At 35.6% G+C, this 20,028-nt stretch overlaps 1 protein-coding gene across 3 annotated transcripts in view; it reads left to right on the top strand.

Moving 5' to 3' along the window:
- The window catches only part of Helz (helicase with zinc finger), a 165,388-nt gene that overhangs the window by 71,725 nt on the left and 73,635 nt on the right, over positions 1–20,028 (top strand). For 2 of the 3 annotated variants that reach the window (XM_058572203.1, XM_046422611.1), the window contains exons 14-17: positions 4,833–5,166; positions 6,878–7,008; positions 13,415–13,594; positions 14,142–14,246. In XM_058572203.1, the coding sequence (XP_058428186.1) occupies positions 4,833–5,166; positions 6,878–7,008; positions 13,415–13,594; positions 14,142–14,246 (750 nt within the window). The remainder of the gene's footprint in view (positions 1–4,832; positions 5,167–6,877; positions 7,009–13,414; positions 13,595–14,141; positions 14,247–20,028) is intronic. The other variant, XM_046422612.1, reaches the window with a different exon arrangement.

The raw sequence follows: 20,028 nt of genomic DNA, 5'->3' as shown, positions 1-20,028 counted from the left end.
CTGAGTTACTAAATTTTAAAAATTATATTTTAATTCCTAAGAGAAATTACTGATTGAAATTTAGGTTTAATCTGTTCATCTTTTGGAAAAGTTAAATATTAGCATCTATAACTACTAGTAGAAAGTCTGAAATATCTTCATCTTGAATAAGTGATGAATTTTCTGCAGCAGAAGCTGTTTTTCTTAGGATTTTTATTTTTTAGTGCCTCTACCTCAAAGAGTTTTGCTGCAGCACACAACTAAATATCACAAGAGGATTCTTTTGTTGCTCCCAAACTGAAAAATTAATTTCTCATGCCTGCTAAATTGTGATCAAGTGTTTTGTGATGGTAGATTCTAAAATAGATATGGCAATGAAATTTTTTAATATATTACGATCATTGAGAAATATATTTCAAGAATTTGTTAGGGAATACTGTGAAGTGTTTGAAATGAGAATATGGTGCATGGCAAAAATTTAGATTCTAACAGAAATGTATTGTTAATTCAGGGAACAGAATTAAATTTTTGAGTATTCAAAGTGTTCGGTTCTAGGCTAGTTACTAGAAGGCAAACAGGATATGCTTCCTTGTGTCCTACAAGTTATAATTTGGTACAGAGACAGACCATAAGTGTAGCAGCATTCTGGTGGAGGAATCCAGGGCCCCCACAGAAGAGGCATCTGTCCCATATTAGAAGGGAGAGGAGCTGAGTCTACTCAAGAAGGGAATCAAATCTGCTTTTGGGAGCAGCCTCAAGTCTGCTTTTGGGAGCAGATGGTATTTAAACTGAATTGTAAAACAAAAAAACACTGAATCGCATTTATATGCTATATAAATATATAAATATAAATCACATTTATATGGGTATAGATTTGTTAGGTTCAGAAGTAAGTCAAAAGAATTGAGTTAAAAGAAACAGGATATAAGAATAAGAGCATAGAATTTTAGGGGAACCTGCAAGTTGATCATTTATAGTTGCAGTGGAGGGCATATGGGTGGGGCCTGGTAGATGAGAGAGAGAATTTTTTTTACTTTATCCTCAGAGCTGTACAAAGACCTTTAATTGTGGTGTAAAGAATAGATTTAAAAAAAGAAGTTATACTGTAAATTTGTTATAATAATCCAAGTTAAAAATGTTGAGATGCAGATGAATTGGAGGAGAAGGAACTGAGGACCATTCAGAACTACCAGGGCTTAGTGATGATATGGAACACAGGTTCATGTCAGGCAAGGTTAAGAATGACTTGAGGGGCTGGGCATGTGGCTCAAGCCGCAGTGCGCTCGCCTGGCTTGTGTGGGGCGCTGGGTTCCTCAGCACCACATAAAAAAAATGAAAATAAAAAATAAATAAAGATGTTGTGTCCACCAAAAACTGAAAAATAAATATTAAAAAATTCTCTCTCTCTCTCTCTTAAAAAAAGAAAGAAAAAAAAAAAAAGAATGATTTGATTTCTGGCTTGGACACCTGGGTGCAAGTTAATGCTGTTCCCTAAGTTGTTTAATACATGGGAGGATTGGTTTGGGGGACACCTTGAAGAGGTCACATGGTGATTCCAGTTTGCGTTTATGGGTTTTGAGAGTGTGTGAGCCTCGTGCTGTAGATCTGGGAGAGGTCAACCTTACCTAGGAGAATGTAGAGCACAAGTAAGAAGACAGTGGGTAGAGCTTTGATAAGGTGGCTGATCTTGGATGGAAGATGGAGGAGTAAGTATAGAGGTAGTGAGAAAACTAGGAGAGTATGTCTTAACTGAAGTCAGGGGAAGAGGAAGTTTAAAGAGAGGAGAGTGGTTACAAAATGAAGGGGATAAAAAGGTTCTGAAAGTGTTGTACATCCCCTTTAGCAACAAAGAGGTCCTTTGTGAGTCGGGAATGCACTAGAAGTAATCTCTTGCCTGTGGGGGAAGTCTTAATGACCCCGGACCTTTCTTAAGTTATTTGGATGGTAAAAGGCAAATAAAATTTTAGCCTCATTTAAGAAAGCATGTGTAACATAAAGGTTTTTGTTCTTTAAAACAGCATGTTTTATTTAAAAAAAAAAAGTAGGTTAACAGAGATTATATGTAAATGGAGGAGTGTTTCATTTCATTTTAAGGCTTATTGTTATTTGGATACTAGGTGCTAATTCCAGTCACACATAACTAGATAATATACAATCTGCATTTCTTCAAATTACCACCTTAACCTGTCTAACTTGAGAATGAGGGAAATATAACATGATTTTTAGAGATTCCATATATTGTATATATATTCAGCTATAATTTATTTGATCTTCATATAAATCCATGTTATTTAATATGAATTTCAGTATATATTTATATATCTCTTTTTGAAGCCTTAAATGTTCTGTTGTAAAATGTGTTTTAAAATTACTAATGGAGGGCTGGGATATAGCTCAGTTGGTAGAGTGCTTGCCTTGCATGCACAAGGCCCTGGGCTCAATCCCCAGCCCCACAAAATAAATGAATGAATGAATGAATGAATGAATAAATAAATAAATAAGATTACTAATGGAGCCTGTGAACTTTTATGACTTATTAAAAACATAAATAACTGTTCAGATCTGTTATTTTCATTAAATATTTTCTAAATTCTATAAAAATATCTCTAAGCAAATATAATTTGTAGCTTTATAATATAAAAATGGATAGTCATAATTTTGGGGTGTGTGTGTGTGTGTGTGTGTGTTTGTATGTGTGTACTGGGGATTGAACTCAGGGCACTCAACTACTGAGCCATCCCCAGCCCTATTTTGTATTTTAGAGACAGGGTTTCACTGAGTTGCTTAGCACCTCACTTTTGCTGAGGCTGGCTTTGAACTCATGATCCTCCTGCCTTAGCCTCCTGAGCTGCTGGGATTACAAGCATGTGCCACCACGCCTGGCCATAATTTTAATATAATATTTTAATTATGGTATTTGATGTACACACACACACACACACCACACACACACACACACCAGGGATTGAACCCTGAGGTGCTTAACCACTGAGCCACATCCCCAACCCTTTTTATAGTTAGAGACAGGGTTTTGCTGAGTTGCTGAGTGCCTCAATAATTTGCTGAAGGGGCTGGGGATGTGGCTCAAGCGGTAATGCGCTTGCCTGGCGTGCGCAGGGCTCTGGGTTTGATCCTCAGCACCACATAAAAATAAAAAAATAAAGATACTGTGTCCGCCGAAAACTGAAAAATAACTATTAAAATATTCTCTCTCTCTCTCTCAAAAAAAATTCTCTCTCTCTCTTCTCCTCTCTTAAAAAAAAAAAAAAGAAAAAGAAAATTTGCTGAAGCTGACTTTGAATTCATGATCCTCCTGCTTCAGACTCCCAAACTGCTGGGATTACAGGTGTATGCCGCTGAGCCCGGCTAATGTACATATTTCTAGTGAAGAAACTTATTTATTAGTCATAGTTGGACTTATTTATTTATTTATTTATTCACTCATTCATTCATTTATATGTGGTGCTAAGGATCGAACCCAGGGCCCCACACATGCTAGGCAAGCGCTCTACCGCTGAGCCACAGCCATAGCCCAAGAAATTTATGTTTTTTAAAATAGTTTTTTTCCCTTAGGGATTTATAAGGTTTTCTTTTCATATGTACATAATTTTTTAAAGATGTTGACATATTTTTTTAAAGCTGTTATTCATTTATTTATATGTGGTGCTGAGAGGTGCCTCACACATGCTAGGCAAGTGCTCTATCACTGAGCCACAACTCCAGCCCTTATAAGGTATTCTTGATGTCATATATGCAAAGGAAGATCTGAAAAAAAAATTTTAGCAATAGCCTTTTCCTTAACTGGATATTATATTTCAAACAATATGATTTCTTTTTCATTCAAATGTTTTATATCTTCTAAGAAAGAGTAGAAAATATTTCCCTTGCTTCTTATCACATTGTCAGTACTTTTTCAGAATGGCAAAGAATTGTCAACCAACTTTAAACTTTCTCTTCACATTTCTTAACTATGTAGATTAATTGTGATTGTTTGTGCTGCTTTCATATTTAATTCTCTGTGTGCTTATGTACACATGGAAGTGTGAGTGGGTACTACAACTATTTTCTAGTAAGATGGATTTTAACTTCTTTTGACATAATTCCTGCATGAGATTTGCCTTCTTTTTTTGGGGCAGTGCTGGGGATTGAACCCAGGCAACACTCTGCCAACTGAGCTATATCCTATATTATGCTTGTTTTTCATTAATGTTATTGAAAGATAAATTTTATGGTTAGAATCTTTTAGTCTGTTTTGCTTGGAAAGCAATCAGTTAAAGTTCATTGTAGTTTTTTGATGGGATGACTGTCCTGGTCCCAGGTGATTTTAATGTCTTTGTTATCCCAGTGGTGTGTTTAAGCTGACTTTCATATTAGTTAATACATAGTAGTTCATTTTATTTAAAAATCATCTTTAGTTTCATTTTTCAACACTCAGACTTTTCTGAATGTGGGTACTCTTTAACACAACCAGGTATGCATCTTTATATAACTTGCATGGAAGTTTATTCACTTTAAAAAAGTTTTGGGGGCTGGGGTGGTGGCGCAGAGGTAGACCGCTTGCCTAGCATGTGTGTGGGTTTGATTCTCAGCACTGCATATAAATAAACAAAATAAAGATCCATTGACAACTAAATATACACACACACATATATGTTTAAAAAAAATTTTTGGTGTCTCCAACTTGGATTAGAGGCAGAAAGATAGTATGTAAGTTAAAACTTACATAAAAAATAGAGTGAAATTGATAGGAACTTTTTAATTTTTAGTACGTTTGATTTATTTTTCTTGTACTCTTTTGGTTTTTGATGGTTTTGATGTAAAATATTCACACCAGTTTTCTACTTCTAATTTAGGTTCAACCTTAAAGTGCAATTGCAGATTCTAGCAAGCTTCATGCTCACTGGAGTTTCTGGAGGTGCAAAGTATGCTCAGAATGGACAACTTTTTGGGCGTTTTAAGCTTACTGAAACACTTTCTGAAGATACTTTGGCTGGACGACTGGTGATGACCAAAGTCAATGCTGTTTATTTATTACCAGTCCCTAAAGAGAAGTTAGCACAGACCCAGGGAACCAAAGAGAAGGTTTATGAAGCTACTATTGAAGAAAAAACAAAAGAATATATATTTTTAAGGATATCCAGGGAATGCTGTGAAGAACTTAACCTTCGGCCTGACTGTGACACACAGGTATGTTTGAAAGTGATGCAGTATCTACACATGTCTGAAGTCCCATTGCCAGTTGATAGCCTTCTTCTGGTTTGGTTCGTTCTTCCACAATAACTAGAAATATGATTAGCTTATTTTGGTGAATTGAGAATTGGACCTCTTGTAACTCCCAGAGAAAATTAGTTTTTTTAAAAAATTTAAGTAACATGTAATATGTTCTACTTTTAAATAAGGTGAGCTTTCTAATTAGTTTTATTTTTATTATTTTTTTAAAAAAATATTCTTAAGTTTTAGGTGGATACAATATCTTTATTTTACATTTTATGTGGTGCTGAGGATTGAACCTAGTGCCTCATGCATGCTAGGAGAGCACTCTACCTCTGAGCCACAACCCCAACCCCTTATTTTTATTTTTTTAAAACATTTTTTTGTTGTAGATGGACACAATACCTTTATTTATTTATCTTTATGTGGTGCTGAGGATTTAACCTAGTGCCTCATACATGCTAGGTGAGTGTTCTACCACTGAGCCACAACCCCAGCCCCTCTGATTAGTTTTAAATCAGCAAAGAAGAAAAATGAAAAACTAAGCTCCATGCTCGGATATCTCTCATTTGCAGTTGTATATGTTCCTGTTCTCTTTATCTTTGTGGGTTTTTAGGTGAATTCTGTGTTCAGGCTGCTATGTTTAACTGGAAGGCTAGCCTTTTCTTTCCTTTTTGAATGTAAAACTTGGTGCATATTATTCATAATGAATTGGAACAGTGTAATAGGGCTGATTGTCAATCATTTTTCCCTATCGTTTTACTGATTTTATCAAATGCATTCTTTGTAAGAAGGTGGTATCAAATTTTGTCTAGAGATTAAATGAGTTACAAGTGCTTAAGTGTCTTAATATGTAAAATGATGTTAGTAACAATATATATACCATTAATACTGTTAAGTGAGGCAATCTATGTAAAGTATTTATTACAGTGCCTAATACTAACTAAACAAAGCAAATATTAACCATAATAATTGCTATTAGAACATGATCACACTTAAAAAAAAAAAACTCTGAACTACTGTTCCCCCAAATTGTTGTCTCCACAAAGTCATCTAGTGAGCTGCTAGCACTGATCATTGATGTTTGTAACATTATGCTAGGTGAAATAAAACCAGATTCAGAAAGTCAGGAGTCCAGTGTTTTCTTTCACATGTGGAAGCCATGGGTGGTGGTGGGGTGGATCTCATGGCAATAGAAGGGAGACTAATAGAGTAGAGGAAGGACATCAAGAAGGAGGGAGGGGACTGAGCTGCTTGCCTGGCATGTGTGAGGCACTGGGTTCGATCCTCTGCACCACATTGTCTTTCTACAACTATAACTACAAAAACTTAAAAAAAAAAAAAAAGTAGGAGGGGAGGGTATGGGAACAGAATATACCTAATTATGCTATGTCCATATACAAATAAACCACAGTGAATTATATATATATGTATGTATGTATATACACATGTGATATATATTTGTATATAATTATAATGTTTGCATTAAAAAATAATAATTATAGAAGAGAGCACTAGAGCAAGCTGATTGGGGGAGGGAGGTGGCAAGGGAAAGGGAATATACTGGAGAATGAGGTTGATTGAATTGTTTTGTAAGTGTGTGAATATGGTATAATGAATCCCACTATTATATATAATTATAGTGTACGAATAAAAAATAATTTAAAAAATTCATTTGATCTTTCAGGTTGAACTCCAGTTCCAGTTGAATCGATTACCCCTCTGTGAAATGCACTATGCACTAGACAGGATCAAGGACAATGGCGTCTTGTTTCCAGACATCAGCATGACTCCCACCATACCGTGGAGTCCCAACAGGTACAGGAAGAAAGTGCCTTAGTAGAGGATGTATATCAATATTAAATGGACTATCTGTAATAAGTAACTCCAGCATACTTTTTTTTTCTAAATATTTTATTAGTTGTTGATAGACCTTTATTTATTTATATATGGTGCTGAGAATTGAACCCAGTGCTTCACATGACAGGCAAGAGCTCTACCACTGAGCCACAACCCCAGCCCCTCCAGCATACTTTTATAGGAAAGATTGCCTGTGTTCCTCAGGAGGCATTTTAGTGGTAAAGAAAGGAGAGTGAGCTCATGGTAGAGCGCTTGCCTAGTGTGCTTGAGGCCCTGCGTTCCACCCCCAGCACTGCAAAAACGAAACAAAACAACCAAACCAAACCAAACCAAACAACCAAAAAAAAACAAAACAGTAAAAGAAACCTCAGAATGAAACATTTGAGTTTCATTATTGATTTTCTTGGCCAAGACTCCTCACAGTCGAAATGAGTTCTGTTGCTTTTCTTTTTTTTTTCTTATTTTTTTTTAATTGTAGTTGGACATAATACCTTTATTTTATTTATTTATTTTTGTGTGGTGCTGAGGATTGAACCCTGTGCCTCACACGTGCTAGGCAAGCACTCTACTGCTGAGCCACAACCCCAGCCCTTCTGTTGCTTTTCTTAACAGTCTTAGTTTGATAGGATGCCAAGCAGTTTAGGGATATTTTTGAGTAAAAGGTTAATTGGAAAATTGAGGCCTTTCTGAATTAAGTAATTAATTTTAAATTATTTTTGAAAGTGGACAATATTGTGATTTCAGCAGTGTGGAGTAAGCATGACAGAAGATACTTTAGAAACTGCTCTCAAGTTATTGGTTGTGTAAATAGTATTCTGCTTAAATTCTCTTCGGCACTTCTTTACATGCAATTAAATAAGACACTTCTGTTTTGTTTCAACAGTAGATAGCAGTGATAGCTGTGTGATTGAATCGTTGTTTTTAGTTTCTCTGCCAGGTTTTGTCTCATTGGTCCCTGCCTTGCTCATACTAACTCCTCCCTCTCTCTCTCTCTCTCTCAGTTTACTGGCTCAGCACAATGGACATTTATTTATCACTCTAAACATGCTAGAGTGGCCCTGTTCCATACCGATGGAGGCCCTGGCATGTTCAGTAATTGGTTTTCAAGGTCACTGTGGGTGTTGACAGGGGAGAATGAGCACAGAGGACCACATGGGTCATTTTTATGTGCTAGGCCTAGAAGCAGCACACATCAATCCTCCTCAACATTCCATTTTCTTCTGGTCCTAAAACAAAACAAAATACGGCATTCCTTACAACACAGAACCTGAGTCATTTCTGCTGTGTTTTTGCTTGCCCTTGCTGTCCTATCTCCTTTCTTCTTTTTCCTGCCAAAATTTTTGAGATGGAATGTTTGGCATGTTTCTAGTACTCTCTGTTTGCTGTTGTATCTCCTTCCCACTTGCTCATACTCCTGAGGGTACTCCGTGATCTCATTGTAAAATTCCAGCGACGTCTCAGCTCTCATTTGGTTCACCTTCTCTGCATCTGTCCCTTTCTTTCCATTCTCAGAACCAGTGCTTAATTCATGCCTGTACCGATTCAGCAGCATGCTAGTTGGTCTTCTGTCCTGCTGGTTGTAACCCTGTTGTCTGGTCCAACTCTCACATTTCTTTCAAAGTTAGTTTTCTAAAACAACCATTATGTCAAATCTCTGAAGGCTTCTCCTTGACATGTTGATAAAGTCTTAGAGCCTAATCGGAAGCTTATTATTAGCTCTTTGTTGCAAAGCATGTTGATTGTGCTTACCAACAATGTCTTTTCAGGAGTTTACTCAACTGTTTTCTGCTTGACATCCCCTTCCTCCAAGTCCCCAGTACTCTAGCCATATTGAATTCTCTTAAAGTTTATTTTTTAAAAATTTAAAATTTTTAATGGTTGCCATCTTAACCATTTTAAGTGTATAGTTCTGCAGTGTTAAATATGTTCATATTGTTATACAGTCTCTACATCTTTTTCATCTTATAAAACTGAAACTAAGAATCCATTGAAGAACCCCCCCCATCCCCCACCAGCCCTGACTCTTTTATCTTTATGGGAGTTCCTCACTTTGAGCCCATCCACTGGGACGTCTGGGCTGACATCTTTGCCCAGTGTCAGCCTGTTGAGAATCTTCCTGTCCTGTAAGGCTTTTTCCAGCCCTTTCTATTTCATTGTTTCAGTAACTACTGAGCCCCTGCTATCTAGAAGGCTCAGTCAGTTTTGTGCTTTCAAGCATAATTTGTCCAGTTACTTTTTGTCAGTTGTGTACATTTTATTTTTCTCACTAGACCCTGAGCTTTGTATACTAAGAGACCATGTCTTCTTTATTTTGAACACTAACAAGGTCTTGCACATTATTAATATTTGACACACTTAAGTTATTAAGAATTTCAACTTTTTTTTTAATGTTTTAGTTGTAGATGGGCACAATACATTTATTTTATTTATTCATTTTTATGTCGTGCTGAGGATCAAACCCAGTGCCTCATGCGTGCAAGGCAAGTGCTCTACCACTGAGCCACAACCCCAGCCCAAGAATTTCAAGTTTAAAGAAGGAAAATAGTTGTTTAAATGTTGGGGCCATACCAATAAACTTTTAGGCATTTTTACCTGACGTACTCATTGCTGAAAGTTGTTTTACATATAATATATTCAAACCCTACTGACTGTTAATGGCAAAAGTTACAACAAAATGTCAAATAGTAGAAAAACTTCCTATCAGGAAACAATTCATACCACTGTAATACAAATAGTAATTAAAATGTTCTGGCTTGGGGCAGTGGCGCAGGCCTGTAATCCCAGCAGTTTAGAGGCTGAGACAGGAGGATCATGAGTTCAAAGCCAGCCTCAGCAAAAGTGAGATGGCTGTTTCTAAATAAAATACAAAATAGGTCTGGGGATGTGGCTCAGTGGTTGATCGCCCCTGAGTTCAATCCCCGGTACTTCCCTTCCTTCCGACCCATGAAAGGTTCTGGATTTAGGAACTTACTCAGATATCATTAACTATTTAATATCTTTGCTGGACATGATGGTACATGCCTGTAATTCCAGTAACTCAGAAAGCTGAGGCAGGAAAATTGCAAGTTCAAAGTGAGCCTTAACAATTTAGTGATGCCGAAAGCAACTTATTGAGACTCTTTCCTAAAATAAAAAATTAAAAAGATCTGGAAATATGGCTCAGTGATTAATGCTTCCGGGTTTGATATCTGGTACCAATAAACAAAGAAACAAACAAATAAATCTTTTGTGGAATATAGATACATAAATGAAGTTGAAAAATTATTCTTTAGCGTGTAGCCTTATAAATTAATTATAACAATGTATTTGGCCAGGGAAGGACTTTGAATTAATTTGGTTCTGGGAATAAAACAATTTTTATTTTATTTTATTCAGAATAAATTGTAGAGACTTCGTATTGTTTCAAATTGTAAAAACCAAAGTTGACTTATCAAGTATTTAATGTATATCTTTCCCGTATTAAGTGGTGGAATAATAAACAAGTGCACTTTGTTTTAGTCATTGGCTCTCATCACCTATTCACTATTCATTGCCAGAAGTTACAGAGATGATTGACATTGATAAAGTTTCTAGTCTGCTCTGAAGTGCTTATTTACACTGAAATAATTGGTAGGTAGAATGAGTTACATAAACAAAGTAAAGGGATATTGACATATTTTATACCTATAAGTTTGTCATTAATCTCTTAGATTTATGCTTACATAGTATAATCTATAGCTCATTTTTTTTTTTTTGTACCAGGAATTGAACTCATCAGGGGCATTTGACTCCTGAGCCATCTCAGCCCTATTTTGTGTTTAATTTAGAAACAGGGTCTCACTGAATTGCTTAGTGCCTCGATTTTGCTGAGGCTGGCTTTGAACTCATGATCCACCTGTCTCAGCCTCCCAAGCCTCTGGGATTACAGGCATGTGCCACCGTGCCTGGTTTATAGCTCATTTTTAAATTGACAAAAACCCCCAGATTTGAAAGATTAGAATGCTTTTTATTTGGTACCAGGGATTAAACCCAAGGGTACATACCACTGAGCAACATCTGCAGCTCTTTTTAAATTTTTTATTTTGAGATAGAGTCTTACTAAATTGCTGGGACTGGCTTTGAACTTGTGAGCCTCCTGCCTCAGCTTCCTAAGTTTCTGGGATTTTGAGCATGCACACTGTACCTGGCAAGATTACAATGTTTTAAAGTTTTTGTTTTTAAATGTGTGTCCTAACCATTTTTCTGAAATATAGGAATAGAAACTAAAATTAAACTTCTATTGCTCAATTATGTTTCCATACAACTTTAAGTAAATATTTTTAATTTATAAAAATGTATGTATGCATTATCTCATTTGATCTTTAAAGTAATTGTCTTATGCAAGTATCATCTCCATGTACATGTGAAGGAAGCATGAGGGACAGATATCAAAGAATCATAGTGATCAGGCATGGATGCAAGTAATGGTTTTCTGAACTAACTGGTGAAAGATGTTGAATTATAAGCCTAGAGATAGGTGGTCCAGGTTAGTGCAGGGGCTCAGCAGCGCCATCATGGACCAAGGTCACCCTTTCCTCTCTGCCAATAAAGTGAGCTGGTTTTCTTCTTTATGCTTATTATAGTCTCATGGTTATCCTGTGGCTGCTGTATACTTATTTACTACATTGTCTTTCCAGCCAGTTGAAGGAGGAAGGCAATGGAGCAAGAAGGACTTTCTTCTAGTTTAAGGAAAAAATTTAAAAACCTGTACCTAGAATGGTCAGCTAGCTAAATAATTAGTGAGGCTTTGTTTTTACTTTATTGGCTATGAGAGTCCGTCTGAGGGACTTATTCCTGCACCAAAATTGGGTATTCAGCAGAGGAAGCAAGGAAATGGAATATTACAACTGGCTAGGCCCAGTAACCGAGAAAGGCAGGAGAGAAGGGTGCTTTGAATGGTTTTGGGGTAGTCATTAATGCCACAGGGTCTGCCACATATATTGGGTCTGGACTTAGTGGTCACCTAAAACCCATTTCTTCATTTATAGAAGATAGAATATTATTAGATACTGGCAGAATTATGAGTAAATAAGCTGGTTAATACAGAGGGACTGTGAAGTAAAATGCTTGCAATTTAGTAAATAGCTTCCAAGGAATTCAGCATCACTGCTCAGCAGTCTTTTTTCTTTGTTATTGTTTTAACTTAAAAAATCTTGTAGTTCAGAAAAATGGCTGATGGCATGTTCACGTGATCAGTTTATTTTCTGAGGATTTATATTTTCTTGTAAGTTCTGCACGTTAACTAGTTGTGCTACTGGAGCTCCTACATTTTCTTTACAGAGAATTTTTTTGGTTTGAGATTACCTGTCACGATGTAACATTCACTGTAATTTTTTAAGAAACTAGAAGTGTTAAGATGATTTTCCATATGTCCTAGCTTCTGATTTTGAATGTAGCCTCACAGAGGGAATTTTCCTGTCTAAACTCTGTTCTACTATTTCAGGATTGTTCTGCAGGCACTTTGCACATTTTCTAAGCATCTCTTTACACACCCTTCCTATTTTGGTTTACATCCCTATCATTTTTGCCATAGTTGTTGTGATATTTAGTGTTTCAGTTGTGACTGTGAGAAAGAATTCTGTTGGTTCTCCATTTGGTTTGATCTGTTTCAGCATCTGCTGTTCATTTAAATCTTCAAAACTTCGCCAAGTTATAGAAGGGACACTAGTAAGATAGATCTCATTACAGCAGCCATCTGTGCTACGTGGCAGGTGTTCTTAACCCTGAAAAGTAGGATAGATGTGGGTGATTTGTATGTGAAAACATAAGAAAATATTTCATACTGTTGGGTTTTGGTACCATTTTTTTTAAAAAAATGCTATTTTCTAAGTTAAGGTTTTATAAAAAATCTGCTGTCTCTTAACCAGAGACATAAAGTCTTTTCTTTTTCCCTGTTAGAAACCTTGAGAGACTTTTCAGTGGATCAGAATTTAAATTATTTTAGTTTCTGTTTTGCATTTTATTTGCTATGCAAAGAAACAACTTTATTATTTTCAGAAAAAAAAATTCTGACACTTTTTTGTCACAAACGGATACATTGCCATTATTACTTAATGAACTTGGCAGCCACTAGACTAGAAGTGCTTTGATTTCTTTGGATTAATTGTCAAAAAAATTTTGTGTTTGGAATAGGACAAGATAAAGTTATGACTTACATGGGCAGACACTCTAAATGACTCTGTTGGGTAATTTTCCTGAAAAGTGGTTTTAGAACAAGCATTAGTTGTTATTGGTGCTGTTGTTTTTGTAGTTTTTAGTGGTTTAGTAAAATTCAGGATACTTCTGTGTGAGATTCTATTCATTACTAAGTTGCATATATTTAAAATGACATTTTTATTTTTCATAGACAATGGGATGAACAGTTGGATCCTCGACTAAATGCAAAACAGAAAGAAGCTGTTCTGGCTATTACCACTCCACTTTCCATCCAGCTCCCACCTGTCCTCATCATTGGGCCCTACGGGACAGGCAAAACATTCACTCTAGCTCAGGCCGTCAAGCACATTCTGCAGCAGCACGAGACTAGGTGAGCAGCTGGGATGTATGCTAGTATTTCAAGAGCAGGGCGCTTCCTTTCTTCTTATTTTAAATACAAAATGAGTGCCAGCAAGACAGTTTTCACCTATCTCTTAAAAATTGAAAGAACAGAAAAAAGACTAAACCCAAAGCACTAAAATTTGAATTCTCTAGAAACACTGTTTTTAAAAATTGGTAATATAGAAAGTGATAGTTTTTTTTTTTTTTTTTTTTTTTTTGAAAGTGATAGTTTTTAAATAGCCATCAAAACTTGAAGTCTGCCAAGGAATTGTAATATATGTTAAAGCCCAAAGAGCTGGGTTTAGAAAATTTCGTATTTATATGATAGATTTTAATATAATTTTGGGTAACTTCCTTTGTAGCTTAATGAAAAATGTTGTTTCCTAAAGGCGTCATTAAATAATAATGTTAGAGAGCACTGAGTAGGTTGGCAGAAATGTATGCTATTAAGATGGCCACTGCTTTTTTTTTTGGTATTATACTGCTTGAATAGTTTTGTGTTTTATCATTCTTTTTATTTGCACCATTTATTTCAGCAGGATTCTCATTTGCACCCATTCTAATAGTGCTGCTGATCTCTACATAAAGGATTATTTACATCCATATGTAGAAGCAGGCAATCCCCAGGCAAGACCTCTCAGGTATTTTTTAAGGCTTATTATGTATCTGTATCATACTTTGTTATTCTTAAGAAAAGGTGTCTGCAAAGATTTTAGTAACTTTGGATATACCAAAATCTTTAATTATGTATTGGCATTTGGAGGTTGTCTTTTGAATAATTAATTTAAAATAAGACAAAATGTAAAAAAAATCTTTAACCATTTATTAACTATAGAGAAAGACATCCTTTTTTAAGTTTTGTGTGTAAAAAATGTTACAACCTGAGTAAATTTTGATATGTACCTCTAAAAGCTGGTATGGTAAAATAATAAATATGATAAATTAAAATCAAGTTTAATTTACATTCTAGCACATTTAGTGTGGCAGAGTAGTCATGCAGTTTCAGCTTTATGGAAATAAACATTTGACTGTTATCATGCTGGTAATTTCGTGGAAGCTACATATTAGAGAAGCATGAAATACTGAAATGCTTTCTACAACAAAATGTAATTGACTAGAATTGACAATTTTTTGCTACTGTTTAAAAGACACAATGTCAAAGAAAATTTTAAGTTGACATAGAAAGGTCCTGTGAGTATTTGTAGACATGAAGTGTACTTAAATACAGGATTGTGGGGGAATAAAAATCCTTTTCTTCAGAAAACAATAAAGAATCATTAAATGATTATGTATTATACCATTTGTTTTCATTGCTATATGAAGTTAATGTTTAGTTTGCCATTTTATCAACTAATATATCATGGCCTAGGTTATTCAAATTACTATTAATTCTTGTTTATAAATTAATTTCTAACCACACACTTTTGATTCATAATTCACTTAACTTTTTATTTCTAGTTGATCCCAGGCATGGAAAAATGAAATTATGCAATTTACTTCTTTAATAACCATAGCTAAAACCATTTAAATTATTTTAGAATTGCATTTAAAAAAAGAGAGAGAGAGAGAGAGAAAAGTGATGTGGCCTGTTAATAGATTTTTTTTTTTTTGCTATGTTTTTAGTGTAGAAGATAAATCAGGAATAGTTATTTTACCTAGAATGTAGTTGTATTTAATAAGAAAATATCATATGTAAACAATTGTAAGTGAAAATATGGTATTTATTCAAGGGTAAATTCACCAATAATTACTTTGCTTCAGAATCTAATCTTGCTCAGATTTGAGTGAAAGTTGAATAGCTAGCATTTTTGCCATAAATGTTTTCACTCTCATGTTGATAAATTGTTTTCTTTGCTTTTATCATTGATAGAGCATGTGTTTGTGTGTTTTTGTGTGTGTGTTGCGTGGGAAATGTGGCAATCTCATTTACCATTGTGCTTGATTTGGAAACAGTAGGGTAAAGCCTGCTCAAATCTTGGTGGACTTAGCATATTTCACTTGCTATTCGTTGTGGTAGCGCTATTGATGAAAGTAAAATTTATCATTTTGAAAGTTGTACTTAGCTTTTTCTGTTTAAAGTTATTTTTTTGGAGGTTATAATCCAAGATATAGTGGCTCTAAATGTGTAGAGTAAGAAGTTATATTCTTATGGTTGTATGGTTGTAGTGGCCCAAATATAGAAATTTACCTGTTAGAAAGAGGTCTCCCTGTTCTCACTTTTGAGACTAATTCAGTCCAAGATGAAAAAGTATGTTCAAATGCATATGATTTCATTTAGAAAATTGAATTAAATGAGAAAAAACCCCTGACTTCCCTGCATACTTTCTTCATATAAACCTACATTTTCCACTCTGTTTTCCTCTTTGGGTAATGTATTGACTTGTAAATGTATTTCCTAAGAAATACTTGTTAGGATTTATTAGCACCAGTAGGGAAAATTAGAGTGACTAACTGCTCTGGGATCAGCTTTCTCCACATGATCCCAGGCTGCAGGGGAAGGAACACAAGAGGGCACCAAGTGTCTGCTCTGGTCATGAAGGAGAGGGATGTCTTCAGGGACTGAAGGTTTGCTGTCTTTTGACAGTACTTTAGAGTCCCATCCCAGGAAACTTGATAGTGTGAGACTAGCTAGAGTAAATAGCACTAGTTAGTAGGTTTAAATATACTACATGTGATTCAAATTTATAAAATTCTCTTAGTTGCCAGGAGTTGAGCTGAGCTCCAGATATTGGGAGTGGAGGTTTTAGAAATCATTTTAGAATACATTTATTTTTACTTTTTACTTTATTCAGAATTAAAAGATTTAAAAATGGACTATAGGGGAGAAAGCAGTTTGTTTCTGTGCATGTTTCTGAGGATCATGCACAGAAACAAACTGCTTTCCCTATAGTCCATTTAGCAGGGAGAGGCCCTCTTTGGAGATTGACCGATTATTGGGCAAACTGGAAAAATTTATTGTTGTAGAAAGATCTTTAAAGATGTAATTTTCTTCTGGTATCAAGTTCTGATTCTTAGTATCTTAACTAATATCATTTCAGGAGCTCATTATTGCATATGAATTCAATACATGAATAAGATTGCAGTGAATTATAATTATCAAACTATGTCCTATTTTAAGAATCATTATAAATCCTGTGGGATATTTGGGTTGTTTTGTTTCTAGAAAATATGTAAATTACGTAATTGGAGTCAATTAAGTACTTTGAACTTTTTGGGGGGTGGGTACTGGGTATTGAACCTAGGGGTGATCTACCACTGAGCTATACTCCCAGCTCTTTCTATTTACTTATTTATTTTAAAAGAGTATATCCCTTTTTTAAAGACATTTATTTTATTTATGTTTTATGTGGTGCTGAGGATGAACCCATGGCCTCACACGTGTGAGGCAAGCACTGTACTGCTGAGCCACAACCCCAGCCATACTCCCAGCTCTTTTTATTTTGAGACAGAATCTTGCCGAATTGCCCAGACTGCCCTCAACCTTGGAATCATTCTGCCTCAGACTCCGTAGTAACTGGAATTCTGGCTCCTGCCAACATACAGCCTTATACCCTCCCCCAGCCCTGCCCTACCCTAGGTGCTAGGAAAGGACCCAGGGTTTTGCACATGCTAAGCAAGCACTCTTTCCACTGTGCTACATCCCCAGCTTGTATTTTACACTGTGAACTTAAGTGTCACTTTTTTTTAAGATGGCAATGGACTTTATTTTATTTATGCATTTATATGTGGTGCTGAGAATTGAACCCAGTGCCTCATGTATGCCAGGCAAGTGCTCTACCACTGAGCCACAACCCCAGCCCCTTAAGTGTCACTTTTTACTATCAATTCTCAGATTTTGAAAAATGTTAGGTGTGTTTTAAATAATCTTACTGAAAGTATCTGTCTCATTAAATGTTGCATGAAATGACAATACAGAGAAAATATTTAAATCTTTTGAAAGTGAGCACTAGTGTTGTACTTTTAATAAAATAGTCAAGAGATCAAGCTTTGAATTCTATCGCTTACTTTCTTATTCTTACTTGAGGTAACTTTCCAAGTAATGTGAAAAAGTCAGTAATGATATTTAGAACTTCAGGTTTTCTTTTCTTTTTTTTTTTCCTTTGAAGAAGAAGAATCAGGTTCCTGGAGTTAGTTGATAAGTAATTTGAAAAACCATTCTTTTCTATTTTATAATGAAATATTTATTGAAGTAAATAAGCACAAAGAAGAAAGTCAACATTATATATAGCCTCAGTATCCAGAAATAAACACTCACTGCTAACACTTTGGAGTTAAGTCCTAATTGTTTCTATGCTTAATTACATTTACTGGGGTTAATGTGAATAGAATCATAGACAATTTGTAAAATGAGGTATTATTTAAAAGTAAATTTGCTTTGCTGATCTGATTAAACTTGTTTTATTAAAATGTAAAATATATTTGAAAGTTTTGTCTCTTTTAGAAGTGGTAATTCTAAACTTTGACCAAGTTTACAATTCTTATCACCATAGTGTTTTTAAAATATCTTATACCTCAATTATAATTTATATTGAGACATTTATTAAATAAGCTTTTTCCTTTGTTTACAATAAAAAAGAAAACCCATTGTAGAAGTTGAGACTGGTTTTAATTGCTTGTATTCATGCCATTGTGTCACCTTTTACATTTGTGTGATGTAAATTGAATATTAACTGAGTATTAGAAATGCTGGTTTCAATGCTGGGCATGGTGGTGCTTGCTTATAATCCCAGGTGCTCAGGAGGCTGAGTTAGGAGGATTGCAAGTGTGAGGCCAGCCTCAGTGAGGCCCTAAGCAACTCAATGAGACTGTCTTAAAATAAAAAATTAAAAGGGCTGGGGATGTGGCTCAGTGATAAAGTGCCCCTAGATTCAATACTGCTTTTAGTGTCAGCTTTGCTGTGGGAAGTGGAGGACTTCTGTTTGTTGGTGCCAGGTATTCTGCTGCATATTATATATGACTTCTCTAAATCCTTGAGAGGTTGAGCTATTAGATCCATTTTGGAAATGAGAGTAGATGCATACTGATACAGCCTTTTGGTTTAGAAAACTACCTTGACTTCATCTGTATTCCTCTATTGAAAATTTTTATAAATATTTGTATTCCCTGGCTCTACTTCCTATATTCTCTTTGTCTTGAGCCCAAGTTATCCAAGTTTCCATCTTTACTTTTAATCTGAAACCATTATTTTGTGGTTACCAATGGTTTCCTTGTTTCTGAATCCTGTGGTCAATTCTTATTTTATTCAGTCTCTTAGCAGCATTTGGCACTGTTACTCTTTATTTCTCTCTTGAAACAGTTTGTTCATTTTGTATCTAATACTCCCTACCACTCTTGAATTCTCCCCTATTTCAGGACGGCCCTCTCCCAGTTGCCTTACTTTATGCTACTCCTTTTCCCAGCCTCTAGATGTAGGAGTGTTCCGTCATTCATTCTTCCTCTAGTTTTCTTTCTTTTTAAAATTTACTCTTCTGTAGGTAATAATATCTCATCTTAAGACTTTGTATTCTCCCAATACGTACTGCTTGACCTAGGCATTCTCCTGAACTCCAAACATATATCATCCTGTGTTTTGGTTATCTCTGCTTGGATGTCTACTCAATATGTCCAAAACTGAACTCCCAAATCTGTTTCTTTTACCATCTTTGTAAATACTACCACTATTTATTCAGTTTCCAAACCAGGGAATCAGGCTTTCTCTTAATTTTTTTGATACTGGGATTGAATGCAGGGGCACTCCACCACTGAGCTACATCCCCAGCTCTTTTTTATTTTTATTTAGAGACAGGGTCTTGCTAAATTGCTGAGGCTAGCTTTGACCTCACAATCTTCCTGCCTCAGCCTCCCAAGCCACTGGGATTACAGGTGTGTGCTACCAGGTCAAGCTCTTTCTCTTAAATTTTAATCTCAAGTTGATTAGTAAATCCTATTGGCATGACTTTTTTTTTTTTTTTTTTTTTTTGAGGTACTGGGGATTGAACTCATAGCCGCACAATACTCAGCAAGTGTTCTACCACTGAGCTATATTGCTAGCCCCTGTTGTCATTACTCTTACTGTGTCTAGTGAATCTGACCATTTTCACATCTCCATTGTTACCATCCTGGTCCAAGCCACCATCTTCTCTTGTCCATGCCTTTCAACAACCTCCTGATTTCACTGCCCTTACCTCCATCCCACCCAGAGGCGTGTCGATGTTAAATTGTACCGGCTTGTGATAGTTGATCATGTGCATGTCTCACGTGTTCATGTTCAGTGACATGTACTACTAACTTGAAATTGGCCATGGTAATAGTTTTTACACCAGGGAAATTTGCAAACACTACAAATCAGTCCCTCCTCCCCAGCATACCATTGTCTGGTCCTCCCCTGCAACATATTCTGCCCAGAGAAACAGAGCAACATAAGTCCTCTAGCAACATAAATCA

Source organism: Marmota monax, unplaced genomic scaffold (assembly GCF_021218885.2).
Source record: "Marmota monax isolate L192 unplaced genomic scaffold, Marmota_monax_Labrador192_F-V1.1 WCK01_AAM20220418_F8-fsc00173, whole genome shotgun sequence".
NCBI classification, from domain to species: Eukaryota; Metazoa; Chordata; class Mammalia; order Rodentia; family Sciuridae; genus Marmota; species Marmota monax.
The sequence above is the reverse complement of the archived record's forward strand: the minus strand, read 5'-3'. Positions and strand labels throughout refer to the sequence as shown.